Source organism: Columba livia, chromosome 7 (genome assembly GCF_036013475.1).
Source record: "Columba livia isolate bColLiv1 breed racing homer chromosome 7, bColLiv1.pat.W.v2, whole genome shotgun sequence".
NCBI classification, from domain to species: Eukaryota; Metazoa; Chordata; class Aves; order Columbiformes; family Columbidae; genus Columba; species Columba livia.
In genome coordinates, this window is record NC_088608.1 from 20,622,338 (window position 1) to 20,649,201 (window position 26,864).

The 26,864-nt window shown below is 41.0% G+C and overlaps 1 protein-coding gene across 4 annotated transcripts in view; it reads left to right on the forward strand.

Moving 5' to 3' along the window:
- The window catches only part of CERS6 (ceramide synthase 6), a 120,243-nt gene that overhangs the window by 83,528 nt on the left and 9,851 nt on the right, over positions 1–26,864 (forward strand). For all 4 annotated transcript variants that reach the window (XM_065069757.1, XM_065069758.1, XM_065069759.1 and 1 more), the window contains exons 6-8: positions 2,678–2,770; positions 9,350–9,478; positions 13,646–13,752. In XM_065069757.1, the coding sequence (XP_064925829.1) occupies positions 2,678–2,770; positions 9,350–9,478; positions 13,646–13,752 (329 nt within the window). The remainder of the gene's footprint in view (positions 1–2,677; positions 2,771–9,349; positions 9,479–13,645; positions 13,753–26,864) is intronic.

Genomic DNA, 26,864 nt, shown 5'->3' on the forward strand with positions numbered 1-26,864 from the left:
GACTTTGGAAACCCTTTTGGGAAAACGAAGAACCATCTGTTTCTTGAATACCCTTTGTATAACAGGAGGCAACAAGAGACTAAAGTTATGAAGTATAATTTAATTTTTCCTTTTGTTATAAGATAGAGGTAACAGATGTTTCAAATGTGACCTAGTAAGATGGCCTTTATAATTGTAATAACTTGTGGTAGCTTTTTTAGTGAGCCTAAATTCTAATTCTGAGTTCCTTAAAATGTTGCAGCTTGCCTTTTTTTTTTTTTTTTTAATTTAGCATCCAGGAGTCCCAGTAGGGATCACTGAGACATTGTACCAGCTGCTATTCAGATATAATTGACACTGAATTGCAAATTTAAGGAGTCTAACCTGTCTAGGGCATATTGCCTTTTTTTTTCCTTTCTTCCCCTGAGGGGCAGGGAGAGGGGAAAAAAAAAAAGAGTCATCACCAAACTGGAAAGTATGAAGAAGAGTATTGTTTGAAAGACACATGAATTCCCTGTGACAGCCAACAGCCCTGGGCAGGCTAAACAGGACAACTGTATTTAGGTTTTGGTGCTACGGTTCTTGAAAGTTGTGTACCTGTTGGAAATAGTTCAGTGGAGAAAGTTCAGCAAGAATGATCAGAAATCTTGATCTGAGGAGGGCTGAAGGAATTTGGTCATTGAGCCTCTGAAGAAATAATTACTTAAATTACACCGGGGACTGGAGGGTGAACTGGATAACATTAGGGAAGCAGCAGAAGAAATTGAATGTGGGAAGTGTTGAATCTTCATCCCTCAGCAATTTTAGGAACAATCGTTTATCAGAATTGATATAACTGCAATCACTGGTGCCTTTCAGTCCTGTATTTTGGTGTTATTACATGCAAGAAGAGATTTACTTATGACGAAAGACCATGAATCTTTCTGGTTAAAGAACATATATTTCCCAGACTTATCAGAAGAATGAGGACATTCAGAAGGTTGGTTACAACTTTTAGAGAGTGACAACTAAACTTACTATATCTAAAAACATGATAGTGGTGGAGAGGGTCCAACAGAAGGCAAATAATCAAATAAAAGTCATTATCATAGTCATTATCTTGGAGATACAAATGACTAGTGGGTGCTAATCAGGAGAAAGTACTGGGGTTTCAATTTGGTTGTGTTTTTTTCTTAACTAGATAAAATTCCTAGTCTCTTGTTTGCTACAAATCCTCTGTAAGTTACTCAACACAGCATTGCAGAAATCCAGCTGGACTCACTGTACATGTAGTCAAATGGATCATTTGGGTGACAGTGTATCCATAAGCACAGAGTAGTCCTATTGAAGTCTATGGAGAAGTGAAACCTAACATTAAAACGAACTTAAACACATGCTATGGATCATTTAATGGAGGGAAACGATATCTTTAGAATCCCCCTACATTAGCATTATAGATGCGTTGAGAAATACTAGTGCTATTGTTAATCAAGCAGCTGACAACCTTAATTGCTTTACTAGAAATTTTCCCCGCTGAATTCTCTTGCAATGGATATAATAGTCATGGTTCATTGCTAACTCATGTTCTCTTCCCTTTTTTGATTACACCTAATTAAAAGCCTACTGTCAGTCTCACTAAATCAGAAAAGGATTATATTGGACCAAGAAATGTCTTTAAAAGATTGATTTTGAGTGTATACATTTTTCATAAAGCATAAACATCTGTCTATATTTAAATAACCCACATAGACCATGCAGTGGGCACCTAAGGACTGTGTTTAATCTGCAAAGAATTGGTCTGCACAAGGGAATGGGAGTAAAAGAGACAACTGAAATGCCTCTTGCCCATGGAAGTAGCTCATGCCCTGCTTGGGTGCATGGTTGTGCCAGTGCAAACTGCGCTAGAGATAGTTCATCTAATCCCTCAGGAGACGTCCTTGGGAGCTTCTCCTGTGCCAGCGCCCTTCTCTGTCACAGCAATGGAAGACATGACTAGCAGGGAAGCACAATCACAGGAAAATTAGAGTTGCTCCTGGGACTGACTCTCTTAGGCTGGGGGCTTAACAGCCTATGTGTGCCACCAGTTACCTTCTTTAAAGTTCCCTCAGCTTGGTTTTCTTTGTGCATTAAGTTCCTGTGAATTTTTAGTTTTGTTTTACTTTTAAACATCTGTGTAACCATGTTGTATGTCAAACAAGATGATTGGGTAAATTTATTTTACTTTCTTCTTAAAAAATGTTAACATGTTCCCAGAAAATGGTTAAACTTTTTAGAAGCAGGCTTTTATATTTGAAAGATTCCTGTTTAAAGCTCACAACATTTTCATCATGAGCAGATGAGATTATATACTAGAATTACGTATCTCTAATCTGCTCCAGCACTCTTTCTTCCACTATGCTTTAAACCCACATTACTGATGTACAGCAAGATGTTTCAAGTAATCTTTCAAAACACTTTGGAGTATTCAGAATTCAGTTTGTTCTAGGTTCTGACCAGACAACATCATATTTTTTTGGTATTACAATATTACAATACTGTCAAGACTAAAACCTAAGAGGAGGGTAGGTTGCGAAGCTTTATTTTTCCACAGCCATCAAAGTTTGAAAGAGTCAACCATGATTGTTTTTCTTATATAGGATGTTTATGTGTCTCCTCTAGACCTGAGCTGCCTGTAATGTCAATTAGATTTTATTAACCTTTTCTCATCTCCATCTTTCAGCCACTGATGCCTGACCTTCATTATTACTACATAGTTGAATTGTCATTCTACTGGTCCTTAATGTTTTCTCAATTCATTGACATCAAAAGAAAGGTAAGAAGAGTGAGACTAAAAACACTGAAAGCTTTAAGCATGCGTCTTTCTTGACTTGGGGAATACCTGTATTACCTGTGCAGTGAACTAGAAATACAGTTGTTTCTAGTCACCACGTCTTGCAGATATCCATCACTGAGAAACTAATGTTAAAGTGCTTGTCTTACTCTGTTCCTTGTTACTATGGTGTAGGTTTTTTCTGTACATGGGAAGAAGAACCTTGAGTAAACAAATATTCAAGGAGAAATAGCATCAGCCAAAAAACCCTTCTGCTCTTATACAGTGACTTGAATGGAATTGAACATGTAGTAGCTAGTGGATATACTGTTTTTTCTAAGAAAATATTGATGAAATATCAATGACAAAGCAAGACTGCCTCAAAAATGCACAGTATCGCTTCTGTAAAATCTATGAGGGCTTTCAATTTATTCTACAAAGGGATGGTAAAAACTGGGATACATTTAATATTAAAAAGTGATGTTACGTTTAATCTTACCTTTACAGTTACTTAATTTCAAGAATCAGAGCATTGCTGTTAATGGGTTATTAATCAAGAAAATAAAACTCTGGCCCGATAAAAACCTTTTTCCAGTATCAGTAGCAACCCGTTTCATATTCCTTCATCCAAGTTCTCTCCTCCAAAGAGAGTGCTGGTCCATAGCAGAACAGAGAGCATGACAGTCATTCTATAATACCAGTCCATTGAGCTATTCTTGCAGGATTTTTTAATGTTGCAAAATTATTGTTTAAAACACTTGGAAAGATGTTATAGTATTTTTATGTACCTGCTTCTATTGTAATTTAATTAAATGATTGTAGGCTATGCTAATGGAAAAATCCATTAGTAGAATTTTAGCAGGAGCATAACTCTGAAAAGAGTAAATGAAGAATCCAGTATATCCTGAATAAATTTAGCTGCTGTTTGGAAACAGCGTGCTCCTAAGAGTCTTCTGTCAGAGCTATGCATATAGGAAAACACCCCTCTGTTTGAATTTTTAAATTTTTCCAGAAGTAGAAATCTCAAGAAAACATCCACAAATTTTAAATTCATATTGGATGGTAAATAGTAAACAAACCCACCAATGTAAGATGAATACGTGTAAATCCCTTGCTTGCATTATCTGTAGATGCTAAACATTCTCTTAATCATGAGCTTGAAATGAATACAGCTTCACCGTTTCAAAAAACAGATGCAGAAGAACAGTGCTCAGCGGAGCTATATGGTAGTAGAGATGAATTTAAATGAAGAGTAACATTGACTAACATATGTAAGATGCAGGTGCCAGCAATATTGAAGAGTCATTTGTTAATATATCAATCAAAACGTAATCTCTGCAGCAAAGTTACAGAATTGTTCAGGTTATTGCTGCAGAAAAGTTTTGCGCCTAATCAGTCCCCCAACATTCATATTCAGCCCTCTGCACTGTGCCATTGGTCACATTTGATTGTGTACCTGTTGAGGGATAGGAAAATGTAACAGCATTACAGGTGCAACAATAATGCAATTTTGCAGTACAATTTTTGTTTAAAGAATATTTAATCAGTTCCTGACTAGTCACTTTGCTCATGTGAAAATTGGAAGCATCTTGGTTCAGCACTGAAGTGCACTTTTGAAAAGGACCATTAGGAGGGTCGGTAATACCTTTCTCGTGAGCAAATGCTATATTTTTTCCCCTCATGACCCAGAAGGTTTGTTCCCTATGGTGAGCTGAGCACAGAGCTAAAGCCCGGTCCTGTTCATAGCATAGGTGCAAGTAAACAATCTTTTGCAAGTCTCTTAAATTATTTGTATCTGTTATCAAGAAGACTTTGCAGCAGCCTGCTGTGGAAATAGAATGGGAGAAGGAGGCCAGGAAGTGGAGTGGTAATAACTAAGTGACACCCCTGCTGCTGATTTGCAGTGCTTGAACCTCGAGCACCAGAGCAAAGCAGTGTCCTGTGCATCTGCTGTGTCTGGAAACGTCCAGTGTCCAGCAGGAGCACAATATCTGCAGTGCAATGTCAGAAGCCATTCATTATAAGCACTCTGCGGGGGAGAATGGAGATGCCATATTTATAAATAACTTATTAGATCACTGACCAGTTTGGACTGTGGAGACAGTTATTTTTGCAATGTAAGCGAAACTGATAACTAGGAAGATCAGACTGAAGAAAGGCGGCCGTGCACTGGTGTCACACAGTAAACCTGTTCTGTGGCCAACCCTGAGCGCAATCTGTCAAGGAAACCCATGATTTGAAAAATGTTAGTACTGGGAGCTTATGGTAGTTGACAAAAAGGAGTATAAGCTTGACACAGCCACCAGCTCTTGCAGCATTGTAATAGTTCTCCTTTCAAGAGCAGGTTTAGTTTTAAAAACTGTGGAAACCTTTTAATGTATTCAATATGCAATATATTAAATGGTGCCTGCATGAAATAAGGCTCTCTTCAACTGGAAGAAGCAGGAAATTTGCCAGCTAACATCAGATGTAATTGTAATACTTCATGACAGCCTATACAGAGCAGATTAACAGTTCTCAGCCTGAGAAACCTGTTGATGTTTTCATGTTACAGTGAGAGGAATACTTTTATCTAAACCTTGGTTATAGTTTCATATACTTTATATTCAGCAGTGGCTGTGTTGTAGTGCCCTGGCAGCCCTGTGCCCAGCAGGAGCTCAGGCAGCCACTTGCATGCAGTGGGTTCCTCTCAGGGTGAGGTGCGGGAGGTTTTCTCTGTGAGCACCAGCACCCAGCTCTGGCCTGACTCCTGCTCACTGTAGCTCAAGAGAAATGTACTTGCCATTTCCCATTTCTGTTTTATTCTTCTCTATTAGCAAAATCCTGACTTTAAAATGACTTTCAATTGGTTTGCTGACTTTCAAATACCTGTTTATTTAGGTGTTATAAATTCCACCAGATTATCTTCGCCTGGCCGAAGAGGTGTGAGCAAACCGTTTAGGCTGTTGCACGTCTACTATTGGCATTAAGACAGCAAACTGAGTAGATTAACTGTTACCGTTTTAGAATGGCATGTTTTTTGCTTCATAAATATCTACTGTGTTGCTGTAACAATGTTCTACCCTTAAGGGCTTTCATTTGGAAAGATGGAAACCTAGTATGATTTGGTTTTGTATCATCTCTGTCCAGCTTCCCAAACTCTGCTTTTGTAAAATACAGAGAAAACATTAGATTTAGGAACTTTATTACCCTTCCAAGCCCCTCATGAGTTTTAAAGGCAGTGAGGCTTATTTCTATACTTTCTGGATACCTGAAGTATTGTTTGATACAACAATATTTGATCTGTGTATTTAAAGGAACATATAAAAATTTCCACTCAGTAAGTGTTTTAACAGGCTCGTAGAATATCTGGGAGACATTTCTGGTCTTCACATCTTTTAGTTCCAAGCATTTTGCAATTCGTAGAGCTTCTGTGTTTTGTTGTTTTTTTGTTGTATTTTTTTTTTTAATAAAAGTTCACTCATTCCCACAATAAAATAATCTGTAGGTGCTAATTTTCTTGAATTTTCCATTTTGAGTCTAGAAAATTTATGCTATATTTGACTGACTGAATCTAGATCCTAGATCTCTTTCTTTGAACTCAGTAAGAAAAGGGCCATAGAGCTGATTTCTTTTGTTTTGGGGAAAGGAATGTAGATTGTGTACATTTTACAGACCTTTACAAGAATTGTAATGGTTGAAACCTTTAGCTCGTGATACTCCCCTTCCTTGTTGAGGCCCATTTCCAGAAGCTGGAGTGACTAATAAAGATGATGTTTTGCCCTCCAGTGGCACTAATGCTCCATATTCACTTTGCAGTTTAGTCAGTGAGTGTGTCACATTAAAAAAAACCTGGGTAGCAGAAGCCTTGATGCCAGAGGGTTTCTCTACAAGTTGAGACCCGTGAGGTTTCTCTGTTGTCTGCCCTGTGTTCTTCCCACTGATGGTGTCAGGAGAAGGTTCGTTCTCCAGTTCCTAGCCCCATATTTATGTGATGCAGGCACATGGTATCTTTCAGCAGTTATAAGTGGAGGCTACAAATCTGCTGTAAATAAATGCATCTTGCACAAACTTACATACAGTTTGAAATATACTTTAAAAAAATAAAAAGCTCCTTCCTGTATAGATGCTTTTCTGCTGCGTATGGGTGAAAGTGCTCAAGCAGACTGGGAACACGAGTACCACTTGACATTATGGGGCCTTGTACCATGAGTTTCTGTGTATTCATTACCCTTATGTATAATTAAAATCCAGCAGGTAGCATCTTCAAAGCGTGATATTAATTACTGACGTAAAGAGATGTCACAAACAGGAAAGAAGGGACCAGAATAGCAAAAATAGTCATATTTATATCACTGCTACTTTTTTCTAACAGTCTTCAGTAGATCAGTGAGCATCTCCAGTTCAGAGCTGGCAGTCAGATAACTGTCTCTTTTAAGAAATGTTGTCAGAGAAGGAGTTCCCTGGATGGCATTTCTGTAAGTAGATTCATGCAAAAGTGCAGAAGACTGCTGCCCAAGAGCATTAGGGCTACTTGGGAATAATCCATATTGTCAGGAATGCCTTGAAGAGTTCCCAAGAGGGACCACAAATCGTGTATTTGTAGAACACGAATGTGTCAGCTAGAAAAACAGACAAGAATTTTCTACTTGTCTTCTTCCCCCATTTGGACTGCCTGTGTGCTAAGATAATTGCAGTTAGGAGGGAGATGAAGAGCAGTGCCGTAGCACCTGCGGCTGAAGCAGGTGAAGAGCTAGGCTGCAGTATGGCCACATGGCAATGCTAGTATCTTACTTCTAGTCCCAGAGCATAAGGTAGGTGCTTTACTGTTTTGATTATGGTACAGTGAAATGGTGCCCATGTGTGGGTTTGTAGTTACCTAAATTACTAAGGTGCTGTACCCCTGCTTTCCCTTAAGGCTCTTAGAAAGGGAAAGAGCCTTTAATTCTCTTTTTGTTCAGTCTGCTTTAAGGAAATGCCTGTAAAGCAGTGGCTTGAGGTGACTGCTGAATGTATTTGGTTGTGCTCCACACTGCTGGGGACCAAATAGCCTGGCTGAGAAATATTGTATGTATACCAAACTAGGATCAAGTTCTCTGTCTTTAGTTTTATTTTGTTTTGTTTCCTTTTCTTTCTGCCTGCCCCACATCAGCTTCGTGTTGGAGATACTGGCAATGCCCATTGATGAGTATGTGGAGGAAATAGGACCTTATAGCACCTGATAGCATTAAACATAAAGTTGCAGGCTGGGCAGAGGTCCTGTCCCAATTCAGCTAGTGAGGCTGCTCAAGCTGCAGGTTTTTCGACGGACTGCAGGTGTATATTGCAGTAAAAGCAAGTGCTGGTACTGAGAGACAGTGGCACTGCACGTTCTTGAAAGCAGTGGTGCCTGCTGCATTCCCAAAGAGAGGTGCCGTAACACAGGGCAGTTCCCCTTCCCAGCGTATGACAGACAGACCAGCCAGCAGCTGTAGCTGCTGCTTTTCTGGAGTTAACCCTGTGTTGGTGGGGGATCACCAGCACTTTCTGCGGGGCCCTCCTGCCCAACATGTACTTTCAGTCCCTTGGCAAACCAGATGCTGCCTCTCTAAAGACTGCAGGGTCTCAGTTACAGCTTCTCTGCTGTGGGTCATTACCTGAGGACTGTGGTAACTTTGCACCCAGTGCATGGCCAAATCGTGCCTGTGGTCTTCAGGGTTTTGATATCACTTCTCAAAGCTGTGTGGGTACTTCAGCAAACCCCAGCAAGACTTCCTTTTGACTGACTTGGTGCCTTGCAGAGATGAAGTCTCATCTCTGTGGGTTGTGTTCTCTCTAATAGTCGAGTGTGTAGGCCAAGCAGGGTTGCTTTCTCTGCTTTGCTTGCCCCTTGGCATGTACTTGGGAATGTGGTGTTGCAGGACCTTCACTGCTCCAGGTATTTTTCAATAATAATAGTTACTTGCTGGCCAAATAACTCAGAGTTAGTGATCTGGAGACCACCGAACCTGCATCGTTTGGGAGGCAACAAATTAGATCGGAGTAGGTGGAGCTGTATCAGCTCATTTGAGGACTTTTCTGACTCTGCTACAGTGTTAAGACAAAGCAGCTTCATTAAAAACAAATCTGGAACTGGGATTCTCAGCTCTGTGAAAGCTCTCAGTTGGGCTTGGCAGGTGACTGTCAATAATGCGTAGTGCAGTGGAAATGTGTCTCCCGTTCCTGTGTAGCTGTTTGAACTCTTGTGAATGGTGTGTTATTTTGCATATTGTATTTTGCTTGGTGTGTAAGAAATACGGTGGCATTTGATTTGTATATACATATGGCTTTTCAAAGTAACTTCAGCCACAAATGTTTACTTCATTAGATTAAAGTACTATGAACTGAGAAGTGTAGATATTGCACAGCTTTCAATAACCTTTTTGTATTTTGTTAACATACAATTGTTATTTTATTCAATCTAAGTGAAATATATAGCAGGGTACTTAATGCACTTATGTAGCAAGATCTTTATGTATCATAACCATAATACTGTATTTAAAAAACATCCATCCATTTTTGTATAAAAGTACTGAATCTCACTCTGTTTGGTTCATTTTTTTTCCCTGCTTCTTGCTGCTCTAGGATTTTGGCATCATGTTTACACATCACATTGTAACAGTCACCCTGATAACCTTCTCATATGTAACCAATTTGACACGAGTGGGAACCTTGACCTTATGTCTCCATGATGCGGCTGATGTTGTCCTAGAGGTGAGAAAATATGTATATCATCAGTGTCTGTACATGGTATTCACTATTCTGAGAGCTAGCATGTCAATAGGTAGAATCTATTACTATTCAAAACAAGTATTTCTTAAGCAAAGCAGCCAGTTCAAGAGAATAATGGTGGTTAATGTAGTATATTTCCTTGCTGAAATATATTATGCTTGTAGCGGTGCATGTTTGTGACTTCAGGCTGTCTTATCCCTTGATAAGTTGCTTGTACAAAGCAGACAGTGGTAAAGCATTGCATGCCAGGGAGGGTTGCACACAGATTTGAAATATAATGTGGTAAACTCAAAAGCTCAAAGCTGTAAAATCTGGAAACTGATGACTATATGAGATAGAAGCTCCTGGTTCTTGACCCTTCTGAAGTGAAGTGTGGGGCAAGAACCCTGGCTCCAAAAGAATCGAGGTGTCACAGTTTGATTCTGCTGTGTGCTTTGTTGGGCAGAGGGTGCCCAACAGACACCTTAGTGGCTGTTCTGTGCATGGACAGTGAGCTGGCCTCTGGGCTCCACAATGTTCCAGGTTCCTTTGCTTCCACATCCAGATGCCAGTATTAAACAGCTGGCCTTGGAGAAGAAGGGATGATTGAAATTCTTTTAAGTCAGCATGGTCTGTAACTTCCATAACGGCAATTTGGAGATCTTGTCATCCTGTATCTGCATCAATTTTTAGACAGCTCTGGCTGGCTGTGACCTCTGCATCAGGATCAAGCCAAAGTTTTGTCTGCAGTTATTTTTTACTAAAGTAGTTGCAGGGATCCTGTTACACAAGAATATATTAATAGTCTCACTGTGTGAATCACCTATTACAGAATCAAAATCCCGCCATTCTGATTCGATAGTCCTGTCAATCTGTTTTTATTTTTTAATCTTTTTATAATCTAGAAGGCACATGACTGCCTGAGATAGAAAGCAACACAGAATCTGGATTTCTCCTGTTAGAAATAATTACATCTTTACAAGTCTATTTTTGTGGTTTAGCCATGTGTGTAGATCCATTCTGCTAGCTGTGGGTTCACCCAAGCTTTCTTCATTCCTCTTTTCTTACAACCGGACAAACGTACTTGACAGTGTTCATTCCAGATCAGACCGGTGGCTGTGGAACTATAAAGCCACTGGAGAGCAGCTGCAATAGGCTAGCCAAAACCTTACCTTGAACACAGTGAGATACATGGTTTTTCTCAATTCCTCTGTTCTTCAGTGGCTAAGACAAAGAGAAATTACTGCTATTCCAACATGATGCGCAGATACTCTTCCCCATGAGGCACATACTTTACTGGTCTTTCTAGTCGATTCGTTCAGTCTGTTCTGACTAGAAATACTGAAGCCAGGCTAAAGTATAAGAAAGAGAACGACAGCTCCTGAGAAGCATTTACTAGGAGGGCCGTTACAACTCCCTCAACAGACTTTCGCTATGGCAGCGGGTCATAGCCCTGGTGCCCTATGAGAGAAATGGACTCCTGCACACCGCTGGCATTGCTGAGGGCAAAGTCAGTGCAGAGGAAGAATATTACCAAGCTACAAAAGAAGCTGGTAAAATATATCACCCTAATGGGTCAGTTGCGCGCCTGACCTGTTTTACATAGTATATATTTGTAAAAATGAAAAGCTATTTCCAGAGGCCACTAGACTGTTTCCACCTACCATTTTATAATGAAACACATCCAGTGGAAAGCTGGAATGGAACATTTTTGCTATTCTCATTGCAGGACGTAGTATATATTGTTAAGAATACTGGATTGGAGGTTTTTTCCGTAGGTCTTAAGGCATCTGCAGGTACAGAAGAGTCATAGCAGGATTTTCAGGAGCATGCAGCTGTTCTCCTAGGTCTGAGTGAACATTATACTGGATACTCAAAGCAGCCCAGCCAGGGCAGGACAGACCAGACATAGAGCCATTTGCTTGCCTAGGAAGCCATTACATTAGCTTAAGCTGAAATCTAGGCTACTGAGAGGCAGCTTTCAGAATCCCAGCTGAATTGTTTAAGGGGTCTTGGTTATGAGTGGACTGCAGTACAAAGTGTGGGTTGGAAACACTGTAACATAATCTGCTGAAGCACTTAAAATCCCACCTATTTGGGGACCTTGAGACTTATCAGCTTCAATTAATGAGCACTCTGACAATTTTGATGCTGGTGTACAGATATGAGAAATATGCCAATTTAGTATGTTTCTGGCATACGAGCCTCACATAGCCGACAGTTTCACCTGAATCCCGTCTGTTGAGTTCCATCCATCTCCTAAAACACTTTTTTAAAGAGCAGGGAATGGACACTTCAGACCAAAGCAAATAGCTGCACTGTGAAATAAGTGGATTTAAATAGACTAGCAAGAGTATCTGGAAGAGCTGTGTTATTCAGTTGTAGTTAGGGTTTTTAAGCTTTGAAAATTGTGTTGCATGGTCTTAGGTGGCCAAATTCCATCCAACAACATACTCTTTTCCTTTTTTTTTGTAGTCTTTCCTTATCAATGTAATTTTTAGATTCGCTATTTGAGAACTGATGGCCCAACGGGCATATGGTTTTCGAGAAATGGCATGATCCTACTACAAGTTGCTATAGCAATATCGGTTCCACACACTATGAAACCAGCTTTTTTAGACTGACACCGTGGAAATACATCCAGAATTCTTAGCTGAACTTTCAGTCATCTAAAAATCAAGGTTTCAACTCTGACTCTCCTGCTTTGCATGTTGGCACCAGAGTGTTCTCTTTTCCATAAACCGGACTGTGAGCACAAACTGCTAGGAGACACTTTTGTGTCTACGATAGAATATAGAGCTGATTCAGAAGAGTTATGTTTTCTGTGCAGCACTGGTGGCTTTCCTCATATTCCTAAGTTGTTTTCTGTTAGCGAGGATATCCTATATATTCATATTTTATGTGGAAGCATTGCAGAAGTTACATAACATGCAAAAGTGCAAGTTGGCTTTGGCATCCAGATTGTCTGACATGAGTATTGAGCACTTCAGGTTGAGTGTGTTTGTACCAAAAATATAAGACAGAATGCAAGAGTTTCTCTTGCCATTTTAGACAATTCTCTGGTTTTAATTCTACATTCAGAGTAGTCTTGTATATGTATAGTTGTGGTAATTTTGCTCCCTCTTAGCCCTCTGGAAAGTCTGCACAATTAGGCATCTTCTCAGTATGGGAGCAGGATACAGGCCCCCTCAGAGGGGGCTTTGAAAGGGTTCCCAGTGACTTAAGTAGACACTAAATTAGGCTCTTCATTGTGCAGTGACTCTCTGGACACGTTTGACAGAAAACATAAAGAAAGACTGTCCCTGTCTTGATGCAGATGTTTTAAAATAAGTAACTGTTTACACACATGAAGGCTTTGGAAGAAGTATGGATGTCTTAAAACAAGCTTGTTTGTACATACTGTTTTCTTCAGGGAGAAGAAGGCAAAGAACCTTCAGGGGAAGGTCAGTGTTTTAATGGGTGGTTTGAGTGAAGAGTAATTAGTAGACTCTTTCACTGAGGGGGAGTTGGAAGACTGCATGAAGACAAATGAGATAAGTGTGTAAAAATAGGTGTAGGGAAAGAAGTTGGAGAGTGAAAGTTGGAAAGAGAGGGGAAGAGAGACTTAGAAAAAGATTTGAAGGGGACGGCTATAATCTTAGAGGTAGAAACTGTTTTGTGTAGGCCAGAAAGGAAGAGATGCTGTAGGAGAACATAGGATATGGGACACAATACAGGATTTGAGACAAAGTTTATATATAGCAACACTAGAAGGTCAGAGAGCATGGAGCAGGTGGAAGACGGATGGATGCTGAAAATGCGAGTGGAGCATACTGGAAAGGTGAGAGACAGGTAGGTAAATAGTTTGGGAACACAGCTTAAACACAGTGGGGTTCAATAAAAGGTTTAGAACAGTTTTGTGAATCTGAAGTTCTAGGATTTCAACAGATAAATTGAATGGGGAAAGAAGAAATTAGATATATACTCTGGTTTTACACAGTTTGAGATTTTTTCTGAGAAAGCATTTTCCACCTGCATGGTGGAGAGGAGTTGCAAGGTCACTGTGAGGTGGCCCAATGAAACTATAAGCCATTTCATTAAAATTTGATTTCTTCTTCTTACAGCTTATACACAATACAAGAGAACTCAGTTGGCCTTACAGAAGTAAACAGACATTTCTTTCTTTTACAGGCTGCCAAAATGGCAAACTATTGCAAGTGTCAAAAACTGAGTGACCTTCTGTTCCTTACATTTGCCATTGTCTTCATTGTCAGTAGGCTTGGCATATATCCCTTGTGGTGAGTAAGCATATCATTTTCCTCAAATGCTAGGCATCAAACAAGCTTGAAAATAACTATGTTGTAATTGAACATGATTCATTGACATTACTCTGTTTCTTAAAGCATGAAGGAGGGTTTCTGATATAACCAGGTACTGAAATAGCTTATTTGCTAGAGTGCCATTGTGTTTACTGTGCGCTAGACTAGAAATATATGGGGCTTCTGCTGCTTTTAAGGTAGAAGTGGGTTGGAGACCACATAGTTTCCAGGTTAGCAGTTGGTGGCCTGTGTTGGTAAGAAGTTAGAGGAGAAATAAAATATTAGTCACTGGAAACACTGACCAGAAGCTAAGCTTGTAACTAGGATCTTCTCATTAGCTTTCAATGCACACTTTTTGAATGTGTTCAGCTTAAAGAAAAACATGGTGCGATAAGGAAAGTCTGGCCCAATGAAGTCAGTATGAGGATGTTATTGCCATGCAGATTGCAATACTGCAGGCTACTCCTTTTCCACCCCTGCTTTGAATTGGGGGTCCTGGGAAAGCTGTGTAATACATACATCTATAAGGTAGTTATACAGGCATTACTGTAATCTCACCTCTTCCCAGACAAGGGCAGCTGCCTGCATGTGCACATACTCTCTCTTGTAGGTACACACACATCATGCACACAAACAGGATGTAGATGTTCAGTTTTTTAGCTCAAGTCTTCAACACCCAGAAGACAGCTGGCTAGTTAGAAAATACACTGATGTACTTCAGTGTAGAAACGCATTAAAGTGTCTTTGTAACCTGTGGAGAGCTAGGAGAAGTCATTGGCCTTGCTCTTGTGTTCTGGATGCTTTCTTTCTCTCGCATGCACAGAACTAACCCAAATCCCTGTATCAGTATGAGATCAGGAGTGGTCTGTCATTGCTTCAGAAGGCAATAACAGTGACAGTTTTGGTTTGGAAAAGCACCAAGAATGCCAAAAATGTTACCTTTTGCAGAGTTTTATTTAGAGAGATAACCACCAAGCTAATTTTTCGAGCATGCAGAGGATTTACAGATGCCAATGTCAACCTCTCTGCCACAGTTTCCTTTCAAATCCTCTATAATGATATCTCTTTGGGGTTTTGTTACTGCAAACAGGATAAGACCAAGGTGCCCTTAGGGAGCTGTGTCATCAGCTCTGCTTGACAGTACAATGTAGAAATCTCATTTAGCATTTAATGACTACAAAGATAATGTGATAATGCCTGGTCCCTGCTGCACTACGAGTTGGTGAAGGACCGTGATAAACAGAGAAAATGGATCGACACACAAACTGCATGTTTAAAAACGCTTGTTACTTTTTTCCAAGGTGCAATTATGTTTCTTAAACAGCTTTGCTTCCTTTTCCTCAGTCTTTCCTTGAAGATAGCTTGGCCATTCACTGAATATCTGTAAATGAAGTATTAATAAGCTAGTTTTTCTACTTGCATAATCTCAGGAACAATGGTGGCACTCCCGCTCATAGGATTTCATCTGCCTGTTGCATTCTGGTTTATATTGAGAAATTAAGGGAGGACCCAATTCTACCAGTGCAGTTCTGCCACTGGAGACTGCAGTACATGACTCTGCTTCAGGGAAGTCAGATGATGACTGTATGGGTTTACGAAGGGGAAGACAAAGGTGAAGTCATACTTGATCAACCTGATAACCTTCTATGATGAAATGACAGGCTTGGTAGATGAGGAGAGAGCAGTGGATATAGTCTACCTTGACTTCAGTAGGGTTTTTGACACTGCCTTCTAGAAGATGCTGATAGAGAAGCTGCGGGGGAATTGGACTAGATGGTCTTTTGAGGTCCCTCCCAATCCCTGACATTCTGTGATTTTGTGTGATAACACATGGACTGCGTGAGCACACAAGGACATGGTTGAAAACTGGCTGAGCAGCCAGACCCAGCGGGTGGTGATCAGTGGTATGGAGTTTAATTTGGGGGCAGTAACCAGCAGTGTAGCCCAGGGGTCAGTACTGAGTCCCATCCCGTTCAGCATCTTCATTAATAACCTGGATGATGTAGCAGAGTGCACGCACAGCAAGTTTGCTCATGTTCCAACGTGAGAAGAGCAGCTGCTGCACCAGAGGGTTGTGCTGCTGTCCAGAGGGATGGAACCTCAACAGGCTGGAGAAATGGGCTGACAAGAACCTCATGAATTCAGCAAAGGGAAGTGCAAAGACCTGTACCAGTAGATGCTGGGGGCTGACCAGCTGGAAAGCAGTTTTGCACAGAAGGACCTGAGGATCCTGGTGGGCACCAAGGTGAACATGAGCCAGCAACATGGCCTTGCAGTAAAGAAGGCCAGTGGTATCCTGGGCTGCAGTAGGAGAGGTGTTGCCAGCGGGCTGAGGAAAGGGAACCTTAACCCTGCTCAGCACTCCACACCTGGAGTACCGTGTCCAGTTCTGGTCTTCCCAGTACCAGAGAGACACAAAGCTGCTGGAAAGAGTCCAGGAAAGGGTCACCAAGGTTGATGAAGGGACTGGAGCACCTCTCACATGAGGAAAGGCTGACACAGGAGGGACTGTTTAGCATAAAGAAGAGAAAGCTTAGGACGGATATTGTCAATATATATAAATATATGAAAGGAGAGCAGAAAGAGGACTGACCCAGGCTCTTTTCTATGATGGCCAGGACCAGAGGCAATGAGCACGAACTAAAACACAGAAGGGTCCATTTGAACATCAGGAGGTACTTTGTGAGGGTGACCAAGCTCTGGCACAGGTTGCCCAGACAGGTTGTGGACTCTCCATCTTTGCAGACACTGGAAAGCTGTATGGACATGATCCTTGGCAGTCTGCTACTGGTGACCCAGCCTGAGCAGGGCAGTTGGACAGGATGATGTCAGCCATTCTGATATTCTGTGAGCTGCCTTATGTGTTTAGCTCTGAATCCAGCGTTTAAACCTCACTCTCTATTATTTGAAATGGCAAAGAAGGAACTGCTGACTTGAAATTTTTTGTTATTCAAACACAAAATTTACCAGATCACAGCTATGTGCTTGCCTTGCTGAATAGTCAACAAAGAGCAGATTAATCTTGTCCAGAGTGCATAATTTAGAAGGAGGTTATTTGTCTTCACACATTTAACTAGAAACAGCTGCCCAATATGCTTTTTCTCTTGAGACATCTGAAAATCAGCAAGGTCAAGATTTTCCCATCCTTTACATCCTTACTATGGTAGTCAAGTTTTGGGAAGTCCCCACTTTAAACCTGAAGTGTTTAAAATAGATAGAACTGTGTGTTTATAATTGGAACTGAAGCTCAGAAAGTGGGAGTTCACACTGTCTCGAGTGATCTCTCTGAATTGTTGCAGCCAAGTGTCACACTGTGCAGGAAGCCCTTGCTAGGACTAGGCAAATTATAAATTAAAGAATGACGTGGCTAGTGGGAATCAGACATCACAGACCCCATATAAGGGTCCCCAATACATACCTCGTGCAGTCTGACTGGCAGAGTCTCACAAGAGATTACCAGCACGGTGATAAGTTATCTAGCAAGTGTCAAAACTTGAGCCCTGCTTTACAGCTGTGGCATTTTGTGCTGTGTTCTGAATGTGCCCGTCTGTTCCCGTATATGCTAGGTGACAGCAGCACTTCCATGCCACTTGAGATTGAACCATCTGAATCCTGCTCTACAGAGTAGCCCTGGCCCAGTGTGCTGAAAGCAGGGTAAAAATCAAAGTGAGTAGATGGAGGGAAAGGGAAAAGGGCTGAACAGCACCTTCTGTGCTTGATGTCAGCTCCCTTGGTACTGAATATTGGGCTAATGAGGGCAGCAGGTTACAGCCGTAGGTGAGCTTTGTTGCTGGGATGGAAAAGATCAGCATAGACTGGTGAAGGCGGAGGGGTTGTGTGTTTTGGGAATGCAGCAGCTGACAGTGTGCTCTGTGCTCCTCTGTCACAGGCAGAGTGGTTACACTGGCGATGCCCCTGCCGCTCCTCTCCTCTCCCTTAATCAATGAAAGAACACATTTATTTATTTGAATATGCAGATGGTTCAGTGTGGTGTATATGATCTTTGTTTTTTTAGACTATCTTGTTTTCAGACCAAAGCCTTAATGCATGTACCCCTAATGGTTACCCTTACATAGGCGTATGATCACAGAGCTCAGCTGTACTGTGGGCATTGTGTGTGAGTCAGGGCTGCAGGGCTGAAGCATGGGACTGTGAGCTTGTCTCTCCCAAATCCTTTTCCTCTGTAAAGCAGGAATTCTAAGTCTTCACCCCCATTAGCTTGCATGTCAGCAAAGATGAGTCATTGGAGTGGCAGCAGGCCAGGAAGCATAGTTTTGCTCTCCTTTGCTGAATATTCAAAATAGCAAAATTTGGTGCCTGATTAATATTACATAAAAATGTAAATTTTTTCTAGCATAAAAACTGAGAGGTATAAAATTGGTGTGTGCGTAACGTAAAAGGAAGACTGTAATTTATAAGAAAACTTCCCCCACGCAGTAAGGTGAAAACCCAAGACAGGCTTCCAGGCTTATGAAGCACTGGCATGCTGTTGTGCTCCGGCTTCACACAAGTGCCATTTAATTTTGCATAAAGGTACTAATAAACAATTCAGAGTGTATCAAATGCTGTTGTTTGAAGGTTGTTTAGCAGCGGGGCTAAGACAAAAGAAATGGCAATTAGGTATATATTTAGCAGTCTTTCTGCAGGCATCTGGAGTTCATTTCAGCAATAATTCAAAAACCCCAGGACACTTTCTGCCTCCTGCTGCTAAGTGAATGTAGGAGTAAAGCTGCTATTTTCACTGACAAGACATTTTGCTTGTGAAATTCTCCCACTTGCGCATAATCACTGTTCTAGCAAATTACAACATAAAACACAGCTCTCCATGGGTCAGGGGGACTATGATGCCTTCTCAGGTGATACAGGATTGTAGGGGGAATGAAAGCAGTCTCAAACCAAAGAATTTATGTACATTATGTGAGCCCTTAGCTAGTCTGATCAAGCTGGACAAAGCATTTACCTCAAGACTTTCTTTTTTTCAATAAGCCTTGCAATTCCTCTTCCCTGAGCCTCAAATGCTTGTTTTTGCTGTAGTTACGTGGGCATAGTCTTCTCTCTCTTAATAAAAGAGTGGTTTGCTTTTTACCATTGGTAGATTTTTCTTTCAATATCCAGAAAGGGAAACTCCATGTGTTTGTAATATTTATTAATCAGTTTTTGAGGTGTGCAGAGGATAAACAGGCATCTTCCATTCCAGGAGACATAAGTAAAAAATTTGCTTAAAGTAACTGCAAGTAAAAGTGTAACTTTTGGGTTTGAAAGGAGAAGGAGAAGGCTCCCAGGAAAGCTAGGCTGATGTTTGCCATTTGAAGTCACCAAGCTGGGTAAATTCAGGTTCTTTCAGGTTGCTCTGACTAGTACTAGTATGTAGTTGTTTTTCCCTACTTTTGACTATTTTTAGAGTCAGTAATATTGTATGAGAGGTAGAACGCAGTGGGTTTCAGGGAAGTGTTGCTGCCAAGTACTGCTATCAAAAGGCAAGGGAGCAGGGAAACAGCGTTGGCATTCATTCGGGCAATCCGTGAGGTCTCAGCATGGCACATGTTACATATATGCACTGACAACCGTAGAACAGTGGCTTGACTGTACAAATGTAAATGAAAGCCTGATTCAAGCTGATTATAAAGAACACAGGTCATGTTCTGCATGTGCTGTCCCCCAAATCCTCATCTCAGCAAATTTGGTACGATCCAGCTAGTCTGTACTCTGTCCTGTCCTTGATCTCTTCAGATTCTGTCAGTGCCTGGACTTTTGTTCGACATTAAAAACAGCAAGGACAGACAGTCAACCACTTTAGTTAGTCGGTATGGTCTTGTTTAATGTGGGTAGGTATGTCTTAACTGGATATTCTGTTTTTAAGTCTGTTTGGAAAGGCTCTCTCAAAGAAAAAGATGGCAAAAATAATTCTCACTGTTACAACTCAAAGCTGTTTCAGGTGCATGTCTCATCAACTGCAATGTACAGTTGCTATATGGGATTTTTGTGCCAAAAAATCCTATATAAGCATGGATCTGCCAGTCATTGGAAGAACAACTTTGTTCCTTGTCGTTCTTTCATTGTTAAAGCTCACCAGAGTACACACAGTCTGGCTCATGGCTGATTTCTAATTGCCTTTTCATGGCAACGAATATCTGCATGAACCAGACAAACATGGCATGATCCTCACTGAGTTAAAATTAACTTCTGTTCACCATGGTGTGCTGTAATGAACCCTAGTTACTTATTACCAGTCATTCTCTCGTCTCTGCTTGACTGGCTGAATTGCTCTTTCCATCACTGGTTAAACAACAGCGTGGGATATAGCCATGCTGTTAATGCACACACTGGGTCTCCAAATAGCGATCCGCTATTGCCAGTTTGCACTGTTCTCTCTCCTTTCTTTTATCCTGGAATCAGCTTCTCTCTGAGCAAAATTGCAGCCTGAGTCACAAACAGGGCAGCACAGAGCCCCCATGAGTAGCAGCTGCTGCAAAGATTTGCTGAACCTCTCTTTTTGTGAGCTTTGTTCTTTTTCTAGCTGATACTGACTGTTTTTGTCTTTTTTGGCTCTTAACATGCAGGGAGGTTGGGTTGTCGTCTTTCATACTGGTTTTCTTTCCTGGAATGTTTTCTGCTATTTGACCCTTGAAGCATGTACATTGTGGGAAGGCAGCATGGGGACCCTGACAGAGTCACCCTGCTTCATTCCTCTGAATGTATGAGTAAAACAGAAGCTCCAACCTGCCCTTAAAAGGCATCCTACTGTTTCAAAGCTATATGTAGGCACTAGTTAGAGCGAGAATACTGGTTGGTTACTTGCATGATAAGAATTTAGGTAGCCAGATAAATCCCAACTGCCCAGACTTTGTCTGGACTCCGAATGAGCACAGTGTTTTGTGATGGTTTTAGCTACTCCTGCTGGATCCTGAAGTCAGTGAAAGCCTTTTTAGCCTGGCTAGTATTATGTATAGAGCTGGACAAACATCTCTGATTGTTCTATGGTAAAATAACTTACATTTTTATTAAGAACATAAATCTCTTCTGACACTGTTTTGAGCTTGTTTTGCTCAGAATATTGTCTAAACCAGAGCACAATCGAAGTTGTTTGTGGGTAGCAGATATTAAAGGAATAAATTATGACTTTGATCCAGGGTACTTGATTCCTGATTTTATTTGTGCTGTCAGTGAATGGATGCTGTAGAACTAACGAAAGTTATCTAATGTGCTTATATTTCAGCCTGTTTGTAGTTTCAGCAGGCAACTTATAACCCATCAGTTTATCAAGAGCATTTAATAAAGTTTTTGGTAAGCTAACTACAGTGTATTTGAAGAACTCATAAGTTCCAATTTATGGATGAAAAAGAAGGTTTAATTAAATAAGTCTCCATAAATTTACTCACAACTCTTGTCTTAGCTCTTTAGCAAAGCATATATAATGTTGTCATCCCATCTACTTTTAACAAAGTGCTATCTGATGTGGTTCTTCCTAACTGGTTATTTTATTTCCTCAGATTGTTTACAGCACTTTTGAACTCAAGCCTCTAAGTGCGACATGAAGCAAAGCTGATGTCTTTGGAGTGCTGGCTTAATACTTATCCAGCTATTTGCAGGAAAGCTATAAGAAATGGAAAGGTTACAGGTGTCATTCACCACTGTGGGTTTGCAGTGTAAATAACAAAAAGTGGCATTTACTCAGTGTTTCCATTTTTAAGATTTTCATGTGATCACAACAGGAAAAAATTATATGAAAAAGGGTTTCATTAGACTTCCAAAGCTGATTCTCTTATCCTCATTTTTAGTTTCTACAGACTGTACCCTGTAGCTGTAATAATGCTTGCTGTTGTCAAGGATAGGCTGTTCAGCCAGTGTTCTCACTTTCCTCCCTTTATTAGAAAATATGTCCTTTCTAAAACCTGTGCTCTGATTGAAAACGGGACAGAAACCATTGCCGTGGCACTTCTTTTGCTCAGAATTTTTCTGATGAATGTAAATGTCTCATGGGAAGGGAAACAGCATTGGTGTTGTTCTTGTGGCCAGACACGTTAGCAACTTTCGAATCAGCCCAGCAAGGTGTCGTGACTGGAGAGCAGGATGACCTGAGGAGGCTGAACTGGGGGTTGCTTCTGCCATGATAGTCAGCTGAAGTTCTCCAGGTCTCCTCTGAAGTTGCATCATTTGCAAGAAGGAGGGCAGAAAAAAAGAGGCTGACCATGGGAATTTGCAGTTTGACTGTGGTTTGTTTTGTTTTGTTGGTTGGTTTGTTTTGTTTTGTGTTTTTTTGAGAGACATATGCAAGGAAACTTTGACCCAAAATGCATCTTAAAGCATTGCCTGTTCCATGATGGGGAGAGCTATGCTGGGACAGCAGTACCGCAGGCACCTTATACAGGTGCTGATGGTCTGGGTGGCCATAGGTCGTTGGAGCTTGTGCAGAAATCCTGCCTCTTCTCACCCCTTTTCTCTTAAAGGCTGTATCTGTAGCATCGGGGTTTGCTGTTGGTGAAGCATATTTTCTGGTGCTACAGAGTTGATATAAAAGCGAAACAGTGCTACTGGTTCACTGCGGGCTGCTGGTGTATGTGGGACATAAAACCCATAGCTGTGCAAAAGCACGGGAGTATGATAGTTAACTCACCAGCTTGAAATAGTAAATGGCTTTTGAACACCATGATCAACAGCCGTGATGCAGCTAGAGTCTCGTTAGGGCTCTGCTAGGAGGAAGTCATTATGGCTAAACGCTTTGGGAGGAACCCAGCATCTATCTAAGTGAGCTGGTTTCATCAATGCTGCACAATAGCTATGACAGTAGAGATCATTATTAAGAAAATTGGATTAAATTGACAACTATTTAAGGCTGATTTCCCAGACTTTGGTGCAAAGGAGATGCTCCACACCGTGCTTATGGTGGCAGAGGTACAGTTGATTGGGGTTTTGGTGTTGGTTTTTTTCCCCTTTGCATCTATGTCTTTTGGCATTTCTTGTGCAACTGGGCAATAATCCTTGAGTCCTTTGTTTGAAAGATAAGTCCTTGGCAGATGCTGTGCCACTACACTTCCTTAAGCTGCATGATTTGAGTAATCTTTTTCTCCCAAAATATCTGCCATGGCATATAGCTGAGCATAAGACAATGTGTCAGTATGTGCTCCAAACGCAAGAGGAAGAAATATTCCTTGAGCAGAGGTACTGCACTTAGTTTTAGAAGGCATGGGGAAGGCTTTTGTGTTCTCTGATACCCTGGTTTGCAAATATTGGTAACTGGCCTCCAATAGTTTACAACAAATGTCTTTCCTATAATATTTGGTGAATAGCATGAACTCTAGGCAAATGGATCTAGATATGTATTCTCTGTTGCTCATATAAAATTTTTATGCGTGCCTGGAGATGTTCAGATTTGGAAGTGTCATTCTTCGCATAAGTAGTTTCTCTGTGCCTCTCGTATGATCACAGGCCTTTCCACAAGCATTTTGCCAGAGCACATTACTGATGCAACATTTTGCTGAGTATAATTACATTCTGCTAGGAAATTTGAATTCTCTCCATAACCTAATGTCTATTGAAAGACTCTCCTGAGATTTGAGCTTGGATTGCGAAGGTGTCTCTGACCTTTTGTTATTGTTTTTCTCTGTCCACAAGAGTAAAAATGCTATTATTCATACCAGTAGCTGCAAAAATCAGTTAATGGGCAGTGACTGTTGACGAGAATGAACTGAGTGAAGAGAAAAGCACAGCTGAACCCAGGACAGTGACAGCTTGATCAGAATGGTCTCTTTTACAGCGCATGAAACGTGAATAATTTCCTGTCTGTTCCATCACTTTAGTTAAGTAATTGGAAATCTTATTGATCTACACAGGGCTTAAAACAGAACAGTCTCAGTGGCAGGGCTGTGGTTTCTGCAAAGAGGTGTTGTTCCTTATTACTATTAGAACAGGAGCCACCCATCTCTACAGCAGCTGAACTTGTATGAGCACCATGTCAGGAAATCCTCCGATGTGGGGTTGGCGTGGGTGAGCAGAACTACACATGATGCTGAGCTCACTGGTAAAATTGATGCGTGTGGATTTAATGTTGTTCTGAATACTGACTCAACAGTTCATATATTTTCTGTCACTGCATTTTGCAGAGATCTTCTATCAACTTACTTTCTAAAAGAAGGGTGTATTGAGCATCGCCAACCAAAAAATCTGTGGAATCCATCTCAGATGCTGTTGAAAGATCATCTCTCTGTTCTCCCCATCCTTCCTTCCCTATTTCATTGATGCTGTGTGGGTGACTGGTTCTTAGACTCTTCTGAGTTCACAGTGGGTCTCTGCTGTTCCCTTCATCCTTACCATGCACTGCTTAGTAGAATAAATCTTACTCTGGGGGACTGAAAACCTAAGAGATGGCAGGATCTGAGAAGGGAAACCAGCTTGTTCTTCCAGTCAGCAAGATCCAAGAAGCATCTGTTCAGAGCAGAACAGCGATATAGACCAGTCCTAACAGCAGCTGGCCGAGCTGAAACTCAGAAGGGAAAGAATTTGGCAGTATAGCCCTTTATGTACTGGATTTGCTGTAATTAAATATTTAGCTGTGCTGCAGCTTGAGGGCTCCAGGACATGAAAGTGCTATAGACTTAAGTTTCTTGAATTTAATGAGTATTTTGCATGTCATTTCTTACCCTTTTCAAGTAAAAAGTTGGGTAACTCATCTGAAGTCTCTCGTGCAGAAACAGCTGTGTGTCAGGTCACCTGTTGTATAAAGTTAGTTTAGCATTGTCATTGTAAGTAACTAGGAGAGCCTGAGTTATGAAGTCCTATTAGATTTCAGTCAAGGTCTAAATCCTGAGATAAATCTTCACTACTAATGAAATGTAGCTGATATATGGCTGATCAGCATGTGCACATATGTGTGCTTTCACACTCCACTGCCTCTTCATTGGTCTGTGAATCTCAGTGATATATTTTTTTTACCTGTCAGTTTTATGGGATGTTTTAAGCAAGTAGTCCATAGTGTTCTATAAACAAGCTAATGAATTAATACTCCCAGCGTCTTTGTGTGGCAGACAAGATGTACCAATACATTGTGCCCACCTTCAACAAGAAGTAAACTATGTAAATAAATCAGAAATTTTTTTTAATCACAAGTTAGTGGAACAGCTGAATGCAGAATTTAGAACTCCTGACTCTTTGTTCTCTGGTCCTGGTCGCTTTTTACCAGGTATAATGGAGAATAAACTACTATGTTTTGGGGCAGAAGTAAGTGCAATTGTTTCTTTTTCAAAGGAAAAAAAATCAAAAGGCAGAAACTTTGAAGCATTCAGGCATTAGCGTTGTTGGATTACTTACGCTAAACACGATCTGAATTTCATTCATGCCCTCCTAGATGTAATTATCTATTTGCTCTGCAATGAATGCAGTATTGAAAGATGTCCCAGTGCAGCTGGTTATGGTGCAATATAGAGTGCTGTTGGGTAATGTGCACATGGTAAAGGAGATAAATACATTTATTGTGAATTATTTGAACAAGCTGTTACCGTGTTTTGCTGTCCTTGGTTATGCTTTGAGGCTTCTGGCTGTTGCACCACGGTGACAGGAAGCCTTTCATTCAGCATGTCACACAGTGTGTTGGTCACTGGACGGTGCTGCAGAAGTTAAGACAAAGCGTGGCTGGCACTCATTTATTTCAGCTGCACAGTTTCTGCTCCTGTTGTATGTGATAACAGTGCCCATCACCTTGTATGCTGCATTCTGCAGAGTTCGTCATGAATTTATTGCCTGTCTGCAAGAACGCTGGCTCCTTCCACGTGGCTTTCTTTCTCACCTCCTTTCTTTCCTCTTGGGACCCTTTCAGAAGCATACAAGGCATGTTTTTGCCAATTCTCAGACAAATGTAAATAAGCATTTTATTCTTCCACCCATCCCGCTCTTTCTTTATCTTTCTTTCTTCATCTCCCTTTTCTCATTCCATCCCTGGTGCAAGACAAGTGATCAGCTTGCCAAGAACTAGGAACTGCTGTCCCAGAGCCTGGGCATGTGCCCACTAAGTTGAGGGGAGGGAGTGTAATCTTACCAGAGTCAGTGTGTGGGCCTGTTGCCAACAGCCTCTCAAGTACTGCTGAGCTGTACTTGAGTTAGATGATAGAGGAAAAACCTGTGTTGTTATTTGTGTGATGCATCTGATTGCTTAGTAGTTGTTGAAAGTGTGGTAATTGTATTCTGAGTGTTCAGTTAGAGTGGTAGTACAGTAAGGTATGGAATTACCTCTCCCAGTGGCTCAGATATTGTCGCAGCGTTCCTGAAAGGCTACCGCAGATTTCTGTGAGAGTGGATTGGATCTTAAGTGGTGAATTTGTTTACATTTGCCTTCATCAGCCACAGTGCCTAATTCAAAATGCTAAACACAGCCAGGTACGCAGGCCCACTTGGGATTTATTTAATGAGAGAAGAGAGAATAATACCTTCCATGAGATTGTATTCTTTTGTCCAGCTATCAAAATCTCTCAGGGCCTCAGAAAAATTGCGGCAGTCCAGAACCTATTTTCAAAAGCAGAAACTTAACATTTTGTTTCAAATTGCAGAGACCTGGGAAATGATGACCAAAGTTTTCAGAGAGGTAGAGCACTTGCAGCTTAAAGTAATTTCTCTCTGTGAGATCAAGTCCACCTGTTTCCAGTCAGATAACCAAGAATCAAAGTTTCCGCCATTCGTTATGAAAAGCTGGGAATTAACCACTGGAGAGCTTTGAAAAATTCCAGCAAGCCTGTTTGCAGACTGAAGTGCCTGGCTGCCTTTTTTTGTATTTGAACCTAAGGTTTATTTGCATATACATCCCATGGGCACTTTCTCCTTCATGTAATCCATTCTCATGCTGATTTTTCCAGTCCCAGTTACTTGTATAGGTGGTTAAAAAGCTTCGGTTGAATCTTTTCAGTGATGGGATTGGTGGAAATTTGTCTAACCTTTCTTCCCTCCCTGCTTTCCTCGGTCTCTGCAAGTACAATTTCTCTCTGTATTCTGCCTACTAACCTTATGATTCTCGCCCCCCCTCCCCTATTTCAGACTTTTGATATGAATTAATTTATTTATTCTGCGAGAAAAAGTTTATTTGCTTTCCTTCGTTTTTTCTGTAGCGT